Here is a 13294-nt window from a genome sequence, read left to right on the forward strand (position 1 = left end):
TGTCTTTAAGCCTATATCTTATTCCGTTTTAGCTATGATGTCCGATGGTGTTGATCGTGAGACAAGATGGAACAACAGCTCCGATTACAAGAAGCCGCTACATTATATTCCAGTCTTACACACAAGGGACTTTTAATCAATCCCTATATAGGAAATCTTGTGAAATGTAGGAAATGTTGCAATATTTCCTATGTGTGTACGCATGTATTCCCTATGTACAACTAGGAAATCACATTTCCCACATCTAATAGTAGGGAATTAAAGGTCAATATAGACTATTTCCTACATTCTTTTAAAATTCTCTATGTAAGAGTACACATGAATGTTATTCCCTACTTCTCCTTGTAGGGAATCATAGGTCACTATGAAGATTTCCTATGTTATCTCTAAATTCCCTATATAACAGAATTTTGAAAGAGTGCCATTTTCTAATTGTAATAGTAGGAAACTATAAGTACATAGAGAATTTCCTACCTTCTCTCAAAAATCTCTATATGGGAGATTATAAGAAATTCAAGCTTTGATCTAGCTCGTAAACACAAATCAAAATTAATGAAATAGGAAGTAGCCATATGAAGGTGATCCTAGATTTTCTAACCCCCCTAGACACATATGAACATGTTGCATACACACGTGCCTACATTTACATGTGCACACATACACACAGAAACACAAGTGTACATGCTTACATGTGCACATGATAGACACACACACATGCAAGCCTCTTTAGTTTTAGTCACAAGGCCATATCTAAATATAGTCATGGGCTTATTTATCCCTCGAGTAAGTTACTCGTGAATATATGTGTGCATCACATGGGTTCAAAATAAGGTATTTTTAAAATAACATTTTTATACATTTTTTATATATAGAAGGCTATAATATAAAGGGGTTATTTACAAATTGAATAGAAAAGGGTTATGTTTTGTTCAAGAAAAATTCATAGATTAGGATATTTATAAATAGGCCATGAATGCATGTGATGTAGAGGATATACATATAGTAACTTCCTCGAGGTTTATCCTAGCACTAAATGTTTGAAATGACCACCATGTTGTAGAAAAATGAGGCCTCAAACCAAGTAGTTACATACCTATTTTGTGCAACATTACTCTCTTTTCTCTAACTTTTTTCAGTGATATAACCATTCAATGCCTATGTTTTGATATTTCATGTAGACATAGAATATTGTATTATGGCATACATGGCAATGTTTGGATTAAAAACCTAATAGATCTTCATGCATGCCTTAAATAAAATTTTCTACAAATCATGGTTATAAGAACAATAGTAAAATACTCATCCTTGCAAGCTTGGACATGTCAATGTAAACATAATCTTGGTCTAGCACTATGACCCTTGGATGAGAAACCATCAAGATTTTGAATGGTTATAGTGTTTGGACTAATGACCTAGATGGTTTAAATGGTCCAATTTTTTTGAGATATCCTATTACTCTTGTTAGAAAAGAATGTTGATATTTGTATAACTTCTTTAAATGAGAAAGATGGTGCTTGCCTTTGACTGCCATAGTGAAAACAAGTGTCCAATGAGCCATAATCTTCCTTTAGTAGTTCTTAAAATAGCAAGACACATATGTTGTATACTCTAGATTACTCAAAAACCATGGGATCTCCTAGTAACGCCCCTTATGGACTAACTTTTAGAGGTCCCTAGAAAGGAGGAGTTACACTGTATGACTATTGCAACCATAAAAAGGAAAAATACAAAATACAAAGCAACATAGTTCAACAATCCATTGTGATGGCTTGGTTTGTAGTCATTGTGATAGAGCAATTCTCTAAATGAATGTAAGGATGACACTATAAGCTTGGATTATCAACAATCTGTAATCAATCAATCATATTGCATCAAAGAATTGTAAGGCACAACATGAGAGCAATTTTGAAAAACCAATAAAAATGCATTTGTATATTTGTGACAAAAGTGCATAATATAGTTTCCCTTCATTAGAGTCTTGGATATATGTATACCACTTTATAATTGAAGATGATACCAAAGGAAAACCCATGTCTATGTGTCATTCATTAGATGCCTCCCAAACCTAAAAAACTATTGAAAAATCTTGGAAAAATAGCACTTTCTATTCGATTGCCAATGTGGCATCACTTGGGTGCTTTTATTACCCTCCCCCTCTCCCTACTAGTTTGGTACCCCCCACAACCACACACACACACACACACACTCTCTCTCTCTCTCTCTCTCTCTCTCTCTCTCTCTCTCTCTCTCTCTCTCTCTCTCTCTCTCTCTCTCTCTCTCTCTCTCTCTCTCTCTCTGTGTGATGCCCTCAAGGGTCTTCAGGTGATGTTCCCCAAAGCCATATGGAAACAGATTATAAAAAAATCTTGTGAACCCATCACTTTGAGAAAAAGTTGTTGGCTTAACCATTCTAGAGCATGAATCCAAATGTCAAACACTTTTGGCTTCATTTGTATGCTTACTAGAAGATCCTAAGCTTTTTTAGGTAGCTAGAGTATATAACATACTATCCTTGCATTTTAAGAACTTGTACAATAAAATTAGAGCTCATTGGAAGCTTATGATCATTAGGGTAGTCAAAGGCGAGCAACATCATCCTTAATTAAAGAGTATATTTTCTTCTACTAAGATCAATAGGATGCCCCAAAAATTTCAACCATTTGACTAAGCAATTAAAACACTACAACAATTGATGGTTTCTCATCCAAAGCATATAAGGTGTAGAACCAAGACTATGTTTATATTAGCATGTTCAAGTTTGCAATTAGGAGTAGATTCTCACCATAGATCTTTAGCCTTGTTGTAACCCACATTATAAAAGCTTGCCTTAATTACTACAACCATATTAGCCATAGCTTTAAAAACACCCATCCATTACGTAGATACGATGTGAAAATGGACACACTAATTCAAACAAGAAATCTTCATAAGTTGGGAACAAGGATTCAATCATTGTATCTAGAAGACATTCCCAATATGTTCTACTCAGGGATAGTAAGTGCTATAGAGCCACACAACAATTGGGAGGAATCGATCCTTTGACCAGTTCAAACACATACACCCACCTTAGCCAACTAAGTTAGGGCTCCTTGATATGGGTTCACAAGTTACCTTTGGCTCTTTATGTCCTTAACCTAGTACATCCAAGTGACATTGTAGCACTATTCCAAGTCCATTCATACCTTGGTTGGTTTGTTAGGAGTTGAAACATGCTTCAACTTAGAATTATCACTATCATTATGAAAGGTACAATTTTAATTAAATTGATGAGAATACGTCAAAGAGAGAAACACACGCGAACAAAAACACTGAGAACAGAGAAGCAATAACAGTTTTTATTCTGGTTATGTTGCATCAGCTCCTAATGGAAATGGAGCCTTGGAAACTAGTGGTGATGATTGAAGGCAGATTCTAGGCTCTCATCATATGTTGTTGTCCCCCATCCTCTCCTGCAAGGACAAGAGCCCCTGCATCCAGATCTGCACAGTCCTCCAGAAGAGCTGCCGCAACCTCCTCTGCTGCTCCTTCACGTGCCACTACTACTGCTGCAATTTTTTGGTGCTCCTTCGCGCGCCACTACTAACGCCCTAAATAGTAGGCATGTGGGTGTCAGTATAGCAGGTCTGCCTATATATATTTACATACACATATGTATGTATGTAGAGAGAGAGAGAGAGAGAGAGAGAGAGAGAGAGTGTGTGTGTGTGTGTGTGTGTGTGTGTGTGTGTGTGTGCGTGTGTGTGTGTGTGTCTAAAAATCTCATAAGTTTGAATAATCTATACTATGGATATTGACACTAATAACTAATATTGCATTTGCTCTCTAGATTAATAAGAAAGACGGATGATGTTACACTTTAGGATTTTTCACGCTGTGTTTGTGTAGGGGCATCACAACATAAGAGAGAAAAGAAAGAAAAGGATGGAGAGAGCAATAAAAGAAAAAAGGAAGAGAAGTTGTAGCATAGCAACTTTGCTTCCCTTACAATGTCCTTCATGGCAATGTCATGCAATAGTGGAAGATATCGCAAAGTGGCCTAGCATTCCTTTCGTGCAAAGAATGCAAGGAATGCTATTAAGTCAATTAATCATTAAAGAAAAGTTGATCCATTGGGCAATCTTCTAAATAGTTTCCATAGCTCCTCAAGCAAGGTGTAAGAAGAAGAAAGGTTCAGTATCTATTCTTTTAGGCAAACATTGATTTGATTACACTTGCATTCTCTATAAATCTAGTGGGTGTTATATGTGTATCATTGTCTTTGGTTACATAGTGCATTTCTATCATTGTCTTTTCTTACATAATGCATTTTGAGTTTTTCATTTTCATGAAAGCCGATGCCCCTCTTGGAGTTAAATTACTGATATGGTCCTACCTAGCAAATTGCTAGAGATATCAACCTAACATACACCTATCAAATTGCTAGATGTCTCAACTTAACATGCCTTTTGGAGATAGTACAATAGGTAATTTCCTTGTTGGATGAATCAACACCACCATGAATTACAATGGAAAAGACCCATCTAAAAGAGAAAAAGACATTCAATGTAAATGTCATCATAAAATGTTGAGAATACATTTGTTATAATACACACACAGTTAGACACAAGGCAAGCAATAGGATCTATGGCTATGGTTTACCAAGATGCTCACATGTAGATGCAAAGCACAAATTTTGAATGCCAACATGCACACATTCGATTCTCAAGAGCAAGAACACAATACATTGTACAATTGAAATGGTGCATACGTCATAAGTGTAGTGTAATGTATGTTGATATTAGGAGCAAGCTCAAAGGTTCCATCATCATTGAAATTGGCATATTGGTTGATCCTTGTCACAAGTCCACAAGTCCAATAAATAGGGCGTCTAATAAGGTAATGCAGAGTGAGTGAGTGGCACATTGATCAACCAATATTGGGGCTGGCCGATGGCCGGTGCAAGAAACCACCATCTAATGCCTCCAACAATGACGTCGAGAACTTTGTGCACGCAGGAGAAGGCAACACTCTCTCCAGTCGATCTCTATAACACCAAGAGACTCAACAGAAGATCACTGAATCATCATATAGCACCAAGATCAGTCAAAGAAGAAGACAAAGAAGAAATCGTTGCCCCGAGCAGATATGCTATATTCCGTGCAGACACCATCTGTGAAAGCACGAGTATAAGTAGGAGGCTGGGGATTCAGGGCTCCTTGGAGGGATTTCAGGGCTGATCAGGCGGTTGCATGCCATGCCATCTTCATGGACGGCCACAGGTCCTCGTTCACGTACGAAGCCCTAACGGCCTGCAGCGCACAGAACCAGACCCTCACCTGCAGACCTGGGAACAAACCCCTAGCCTGCTTATCGGACAAAGGCCAAACGGCCAATGCACAAGAAGCAGCCCAGCTAGTTTCCACACACATTGTGCAGGATGAATCTCAGGAGAGTCAGAACAATAGCATGCTCCTGTTCAATGTCCCTGGAAGCACAGACTTTCCCTCTCATCCCCATCGAATAGAGTCCCCTGTTCAAAGTCATGTAACTCCACCTAATTTGGAGCCCCCTCAGAGCCATCATCAGCATCAGTATGCCAAGATATTGGATACATGATCTGGTCAATTGGGTCCGTGGCTCCTAGCCGAGCTCTTGGCACTTTGGCTTCCAGTTCTAGTCGAATGAGCCCCATATATCCACCACAGGACCTAGATCCAGCAGGTTCTAATTTGTGTACTGATCAGAATACTACGAATTGGAATCAGATTCTGGATGACATTGAGGATGATCAGTGCCAGATGCACATTGACCACATGAACATCGCAAGTCACGATGATGCTGCAGTACCGTCGTCGTTGATGTCTATTAATTATCAGCCGTGGGATCACATTCTGGACGACTTTGAGGAGTACGAGCAACAACAACAGCTATTGCTGCGCATGACTTATGAACAGGATCAGGTGTCCGTGCAGAATACCTTGCAGACAAGCAAATATAATATTGATCTGAAATTTATACACGGCATGACTCTGCCATTAATGGATAATGCACAGATGAATGCAAGTACCGATGTTCCTCAAGGGTACTGGGGCCAGATTCTCGACAAATTCGACAAATATGAGCAGCACAGCAGGTGCTGGACGCACAAACCAAGAATGGTATATGTACTGAGCATTCACCGGTGAGTAGAGTCGATCCACTACTAGCTGATGATTATCTGCAATATAATATGTTTATGAATGTAGGTGGTACCTGCATGAGTACCCATTGTCCCTCTCAGTTTGCAGAAATTGGTAGCAGAAATATATTCCCCTGGTGCCATGCAGAGCAACAAGAACCACTATTTGAATTAATAGCAGAAAAATCCAATGGCACCACAGACACAGGTGATCGACATGATGACAGTATGTCTGTAGTGCATACATTGAAAACCGATAAGGATGATAAGTTCCAACTGATGCATGACTGCATGCATACATGCCACGGTATTGATGAAGCAAGCATACTGTCCTCAACGTCGGTTCCGCAGTCCTGGGATCAATTTCTTGATGACTTTGAGGAGTATGATCGGCAACAGCAGCTACGTAACATGAATCATGATCAGGTGAGCGTGCTGCAGATAGCCCCCTTGCTCGTTTGATAGCCAATGTGGTGGAAACTCCACATGCTTGCCTGACTCTACAATTGGCCTCACCAAGGTCTGTTTGTGCAACAAGGGCTACCTCTGGGAATCGAGCACAGGCATATGCCTCGAAGGTACTGTGCTTGTTTGCTGTTTCGGTAACTTTTTACTATTTACCTTCATGCTAATTGTGTCACCAATAACCAAATAGGTATTTGCATTTCCAAAACCTCATGGAGGTAAAATTATTGCTGCTAGAGAGGTATATATCATCTTCAAAATGACTGTGATTTCAGTCGTCCACCAACAGTTAGTTGAAAAGTTATGTAGAGAGCAATAGGGCTGGAGGTTTCCTGGCACTAAGCTGGGTGGTTTTTTGTTGTTTTAGTCTGGGCATCAGCTAGCTGTTGTTATTTGGGATGTGACAAATGGGTCTTGCCTAGCTGAGCTGAAATTACACAAATATGGAGTTCCTGTTATGACAAATGGGTCTTGCCTAGCTAAGCTGAAATTGCTACTGTTATCAAGTATGGCAGTGTCTTGTTTCTTGGAATCATAATGCCAAATGTGGTGGAAGCTTCTCAACTTGCTAACTTACCTATATCCATCATAGTGGCTCTGTTGACAGTTGTCAGTTTTTTTTAGCAAGGCCCTTGATTCTGAAAATCATTTGGCCCATGTTACTTGCCATGTGAACTATGTTTGCATGCTTGGAAAAGGTCTAGAGTTGTAGCTAGCAATCAGAATATTGGTAGCTACTTGTGGAGAGAGCTTGTTATAATAGTCAAGATTTTTTAGAGCTGCTTAGAAGAAGCGACTGTGGGCTGCAGGAATAGAGAGATCATGAAGAATTCGGTCACTTCAGGCGATAATCATGGCGAATTCGGTCAAGATATCCTGAACAACAACAACCTCCTCGAGATCAAGGCCAACATGGCTACAAAGGATTCTGATCCATCTGATAAGTCCGGCCATATCATGAATCAAGTGAATCAAGCTGATATTGCAGGGTCAGGTGGTATGATTAACATGTTCTTAAATTGACCATGGACATCCATGCTACTTAGCGGATCAAGCCCATGCAACACTGGTCAAGCATGTGCTGCAGCTCAACAACATGGGTGGATCAAGAGGCATGATTGGTGATGATGATCTACAGAATTTGCAGGATAACTTCAATTGGGTATCTTCTGCTGCTAGACATCTTCAAGTTGATAACTCAGCAAAAGTGATGGATTTGGAGTCAGTAAACAGGAGCCTGAATGCAGGTTTGGTTGGAGCCGCTGGTTCTGAAGGCCTCTGGAGCCAACTTATCTTCTCAACCATGCATCATGAATAACCCTGCATCATTGTCCTACCATCATTAGCATCAACATCACAATGTGAGATCAGCTGGAGCTGGACTAGCTGCTGCAGCAACTTGTTGTGATTTGAAGGTACATCTATATTACATCATCATCTTGCATTTTCTTGCAAGCACAATATTACAAGACCTGACATTGGTGGTTGTCATGCATGTTTTACATATGATCAACCCTGTAGTCAAACAAGAATATCAAGATGTGTAAGTACCATTAAACTGGCCTCCAGTGCTTGATCAACATCAAATCAAGATGCATAATCCTCTGAATCCATTGATGAATATTAGTGCTCCTAGTGATCACAGACTGGCCTGTCAAAACCAGATCAATTCAAACTAGAGCTCTATGCAAGATGTGACAAATAGTTTATCTGTTAATTATTTACATCAGGGAGCTTTGCCAGCTACATCAATAGTAGGGAAACACATGCAGAATCCAAGTATCATGAATAACCCTGCATCATTGTCCTACCATCATCAGCATCAATATCACAATGTGAGATCAGCTGGAGCTGGACTAGTTGCTGCAACAGCTAGTAGTTGTGATCTGAAGGTAAATCTATATTACATCATCATCTCTTAAAAGGGACAACACTAGCCAAGAGTACGTTGATGGTCAGGTTTTCTCACTCTCAATGTTCAAAATGTGTGCTAATATTTCAAGGACTAGCAACATCAAGCACCATGGCATGGATTTCATTAGAGGCTACATGTTTGTTGGCTTTGTTGGCTAGGCTTTTCTATGATTTTGTAGTATTAGGTGGTGTTGGCTACATGTTTGCTAGGCTTTTTTTTTATTTTGTAGTATTAGGTGGTGTTAAGGTGTAACCAACTAAAAGCTTTGTATTTATGAGTGTATAAACAATGAATTTGGTTTCTTTATAATGCTATTAGTATACTAACTCCAAAATTTGCAGCCATCATGTGAAGGATTGCAAGCTGCAACTTTACATGGTGCTAATTTTAACTATTCAAATAGGTTATCGCTGAGGGAGCAACAACATATCATTTGAAATTATTGATCCCTACATTGCCCAGGTACAAATTTTCACCAACAGAAATCTTAATTTTGAGGCACAATCACTATCAAAAAATTTTCTAGGACAGCAATTAAGAACATAGTGCATGCCTTTCTCCTTTGAAGCACCCCCTATCATAGGCCCTATCAAAAAGCATGTGGATAGACATGTTTGGGAGTACAGTTATCAGTGCAAACATTACTAGCAGCAATGGGTAAGATAAGGACTACAAGCTCACGGTGACATGTGGAAGAAGTAGGAGATGTATTTAGTAGACTTCACGCTAAATTCCATGATGCACAGAATCTGTAGAAGTAAAGTAAAAAATGATCCCTTTTGTATCGACTTCTTGGAGCTTAATGAATTAATAAGAATCATTGGGCATATTGGATTTGAAGGAGTGGATTCTTGACTTCTCTTGAGACCATCTATGGATTAGTACTTGAGTTCACCTTAGATATTCAATAGCTAGGACCAATCTAACTTCTTGTGAAATATGGCTTGCTTGTAGGACAGTTTTCATCAACATCATCATTTCTAATAATATTATCAATGTTTAGCTAGTATTTGAGCAAATCAAGGCTTATTTCTTGTGAATCTTTGTCTAATCTTTTAGATGAATCCTATGCCCACTTGAAACCTCACTACTGAGAGGCTTGTTCTATCTAGCAGCTTTTGCCTATGGAGTAAGAGTGGTCATGGTAGGAGCTCTTCTAGACACGGGCAATGCCAACAATGTGCTTGGAGGAGGTGAAGCACATCAAACCCTGGACTGCCACCACAAGGTATGTATTCTTATGAAGGAAATCCATAGAAGGTACATCTATTACTACTTTGGTGCTCTTACATTAGCTGCACCTCTTGCTACTTTGGTTGTAGCAAGCCCAATAAAAGGTTAGATTGGTTGAAGTTTGAGCTTGATGGATCTATATGTTTCATCCGCCTATCTAAAAAACTTGCTAAAACATTGAAAATGAAGAATGTAAGTTGAGGGTTTTGATATCCTATTTGCATGTAGTGGTAAGCTAAATCAATTTGACTTGGTATGATAGTTCAATCTATTGGATTCCTATCTTTTGGGCAAACTCAACACTAGCATATGTGTTTGGTAAATCTTATTGTTTGAGAGTCTAGCTAGCTTTGCATTCGACGATCACCCTTCTTCTTATGTACAAAGCTGAGAAAAGGCCTCTGTCCTCTTCCGCCTGTGATAGCCAGCTCTATAGGGCCTTTCCTTCGTGAGTGGAGATGGCGGCTTCCACAGAATGGAGCAAACTGGAGGACCTCGTGGAGAATCTTAGCTCGCTTGACACGACTGCCAGACTCAAGGCTCTTCAGGATGTCAAGAACCAGATTATTGGCAACAAGACCAAGAAACTTTCGTACATCAAGCTAGGGGCTGTACCTCGAGTGGTGGAGATACTAGCCAGCGACACAAAGACACCATTGTTGGTACAGTCTGCTACTGCTATTGGGAGTTTTTGCATGTGGAATTGAAGCTGGTGTAAAGGCTGTTCTGGATAGCGGTGTTCTTAACCAGGTCAAATCCTGTCTATGAATAGGCTCTTTTTCCAACATTCATCAGGTCAGGATACTTCTTCTATTGGCTTCACTAGATCTGGTGAGGAAACCATGTCAAATCCTATTGGAGGTGATGGTCCCTTTCAGCAGCAACTTGCAAGTAGATTTGTGGAAGTTGATACTCTGCCACACAGGGACAACTTCAATGGTACTGATTTGTGTGGTGAAGGGGGTTGTGACATGATCCTAGAGACTTCGTGAGTAGGAGGCCCAACGTCAAGATTTGTGGAAGTTGATACTCTATCACACAGGGACAACTTCGATGGTACTGATTTGTGTGGTGAAGGGGATTGAGGCCCAATGTCAAGATGTTACTTATTTGCTGATATTGCAAATTTTCTTGCTCAACGTTGGGTTGATGCCATCTCATCTTCTGATTCAGTAGTGGTGGCGATATATTTGGGTGAAAGTGAACATCTCCCAAGATTGTCTGCAAGATCTGGGAATGCTAGTCCAGAGAATCTACAGCAGGGCTGATTACATCTGGTTTTGTCATGGTAGATGACAACCTGGTTGAAAGTGAACATCTCCCAAGATTGTCTGCAAGATCTAGGAATGCTAGTCCAGAGAATCTGCAGCAGGGCTGATTACATCTGGGTTTGTCATCTTTCACCGAACATCTCCCAAGATTGTCTGCAAGATCTAGGAATGCTAGTCCAGAGAATCTGCAGCAGGGCTGATTACATCTGGGTTTGTCATGGTAGACGACAATTTGCAGATTTGGGAATGCTAGTCCAGAGAATCTGCAGCAGGGCTGATTACATCTGGGTTTGTCATGGTAAACGACAACCTGGGTGAAAGTGAACATCTCCCAAGATTGTCTGCAAGATCTGGGAATGCTAGTCCAGAGAATCTGCACAGCAGGGCTGCTTACATCTGGGTTTGTCATGGTAGATGACAACCTTCACACGAGAATGTTGAGGTTTTAAATTTCATGTTGAACATGGTTCCAGAAAGCTGATATTGCCATGCTTCATGATGATCATCCTCGTTCATTATTATGATCGTCCTCGTTCGTTATTCCATTGATGAGCGTCTATATTCCAGCTGATGATACATTGTTTCGGTTATATTCTTTCCAGCTGATGAGGGTCTATATTCTCGTGCGAAGGTTCAGTACTAAGCCCCAGCCTTGCAAATACGATCCAAAGCAGGAATGTGCCCTAGCTCTCTTTAAGCAATTTTCACTACAATTGCATTTATATTGGGAGCTTTGACGTCCATAATGTCAGGATTTTTGGGCATGATGATCGCAACATATGCGAATGCTCGCACAACTTTGGAAGCCAGAAAAGGGATAGGCAAAGTATTCAAAATCGCCTTCCAATCAAGTTCGGTGATGGGTTTCTTACTTGCTGCTAATGGCCTCAGAGTTTTATACATCACTATAAAACTGTTCCAGCTTTATTGCAAGGATGATTGGGAGGGTCTTTTTGAGGCCATCACTGGCTATGGGCTTGGATGCTCATTCGTGGCTCTATTTGAAAGGGTTGGAGGTGGAATCTATACCAAAAATATGGATGTTGGAGTAGATCTTGTTGGAAAAGTAGAAAGGAATATCCCAGAGGACGATCCGCGAAATCCAGCGATCATTGTTGACAATGTGGGTGATAATGTGGGAGATATTATTGGAATGGGTTCAGATTTGTTTGGCTCCTTTGTTGAAGCTTCTTGCGCAGCTCTTGTTGTGGCTTCCATGTCATCATTTGGCACAAATCATGACTTCACTGCTATGTGCTTCCCTCTACTCATTAGCTCTATGGGCATTGTGGCATGCCTCATCACAACCTTGTTCACAACTGATGTGTTCGAGATCCCAAATCTAAGGGATATTGAATCTACACTGAAGAGACAGTTGCTGATATCCACCATCTTAATGACATTCGGTGCAGCTTTTGTTTGTTTGTTGGCACTACCATCCACGTTTTACATATATGATCCTAACAGTGGTGCAAACATGGTTCAAAACTGGAAACTATTTTTTTGCGTTAGAGTAGGGCTTTGGGTAGGGTTGGTAATTGGCTACGTTACAGAGTATTTCACCAGTAATACATACAGACCAGTCCAGGATGTTGCTGATTCTTGCAGGACAGGAGCTGCTACTACCAATGTCATATTTGGTTTGGCACTTGGCTACAAGTCTGTAATTGTTCCAATATTTGCTATTGTTGTTGCCATCTATGTCAACCATACCCTAGCAGCCATGTACGGGATCACAGTTGCAGCTCTTGGAATTCTTTGTACCATTGCCACCTGTCTATCCATAGATGCATATGGTCCCATAAGTGATAATGCTGGTATCGCAACTGGTCTCTGGATGACCATGATACTTCTTACACATCTCTCCACAAGAAGCGCAGCCGGAGTATAGACTATGAGGCCGCGAAGGCTTTCAAGATGGACAGATTCCTCAACCATAGGACTTCTTCAAAGTCCAGCTTGCGGCATTAACAGCCCCCAGTTGACAGCACTTTGGGGGAGCACTTTCTTAGATTAGAAGAGATGAAATTGCAGATGCAGAGAGTCTGAGCGATTTCGTGATGATCTGGAGGCCAGGCGTACAAAGATGTTCCTAGAGTCCCAAAAGCAGATTGTTGAGATGTTTGCTTGGGCTCTGAGCAGCAGTAAGAAAACTGATGAGCTCTTGCTAATGATTGTCGGTATTTTGTTCATCATTTGATTATTCTAAATGTTTCTTTCTTCCAGCTGATTTTTGGCTCTTCATGCTACGTT

At 40.3% G+C, this 13294-nt stretch overlaps 1 protein-coding gene across 1 annotated transcript; it reads left to right on the forward strand.

The window, feature by feature from the left end:
* Nucleotides 1-10228: 10228 nt before the first annotated feature.
* LOC148011411 (pyrophosphate-energized vacuolar membrane proton pump 1-like) lies at nt 10229-12932 on the forward strand. Its single transcript, XM_087670358.1, has 7 exons — nt 10229-10457; nt 10566-10709; nt 10813-10826; nt 11063-11158; nt 11295-11441; nt 11515-11551; nt 11740-12932. The coding sequence occupies exons 1-7, from the start codon at nt 10229-10231 to the stop codon at nt 12930-12932; spliced, it is 1860 nt and encodes a 619-aa protein (XP_087526484.1).
* The last annotated feature ends 362 nt before the right edge of the window (nt 12933-13294 follow it).

Source organism: Lygodium microphyllum, chromosome 28 (genome assembly GCF_053477565.2).
Source record: "Lygodium microphyllum isolate KBCC chromosome 28, Lygodium_microphyllum_v1.1.10, whole genome shotgun sequence".
Taxonomy (NCBI): domain Eukaryota; kingdom Viridiplantae; phylum Streptophyta; class Polypodiopsida; order Schizaeales; family Lygodiaceae; genus Lygodium; species Lygodium microphyllum.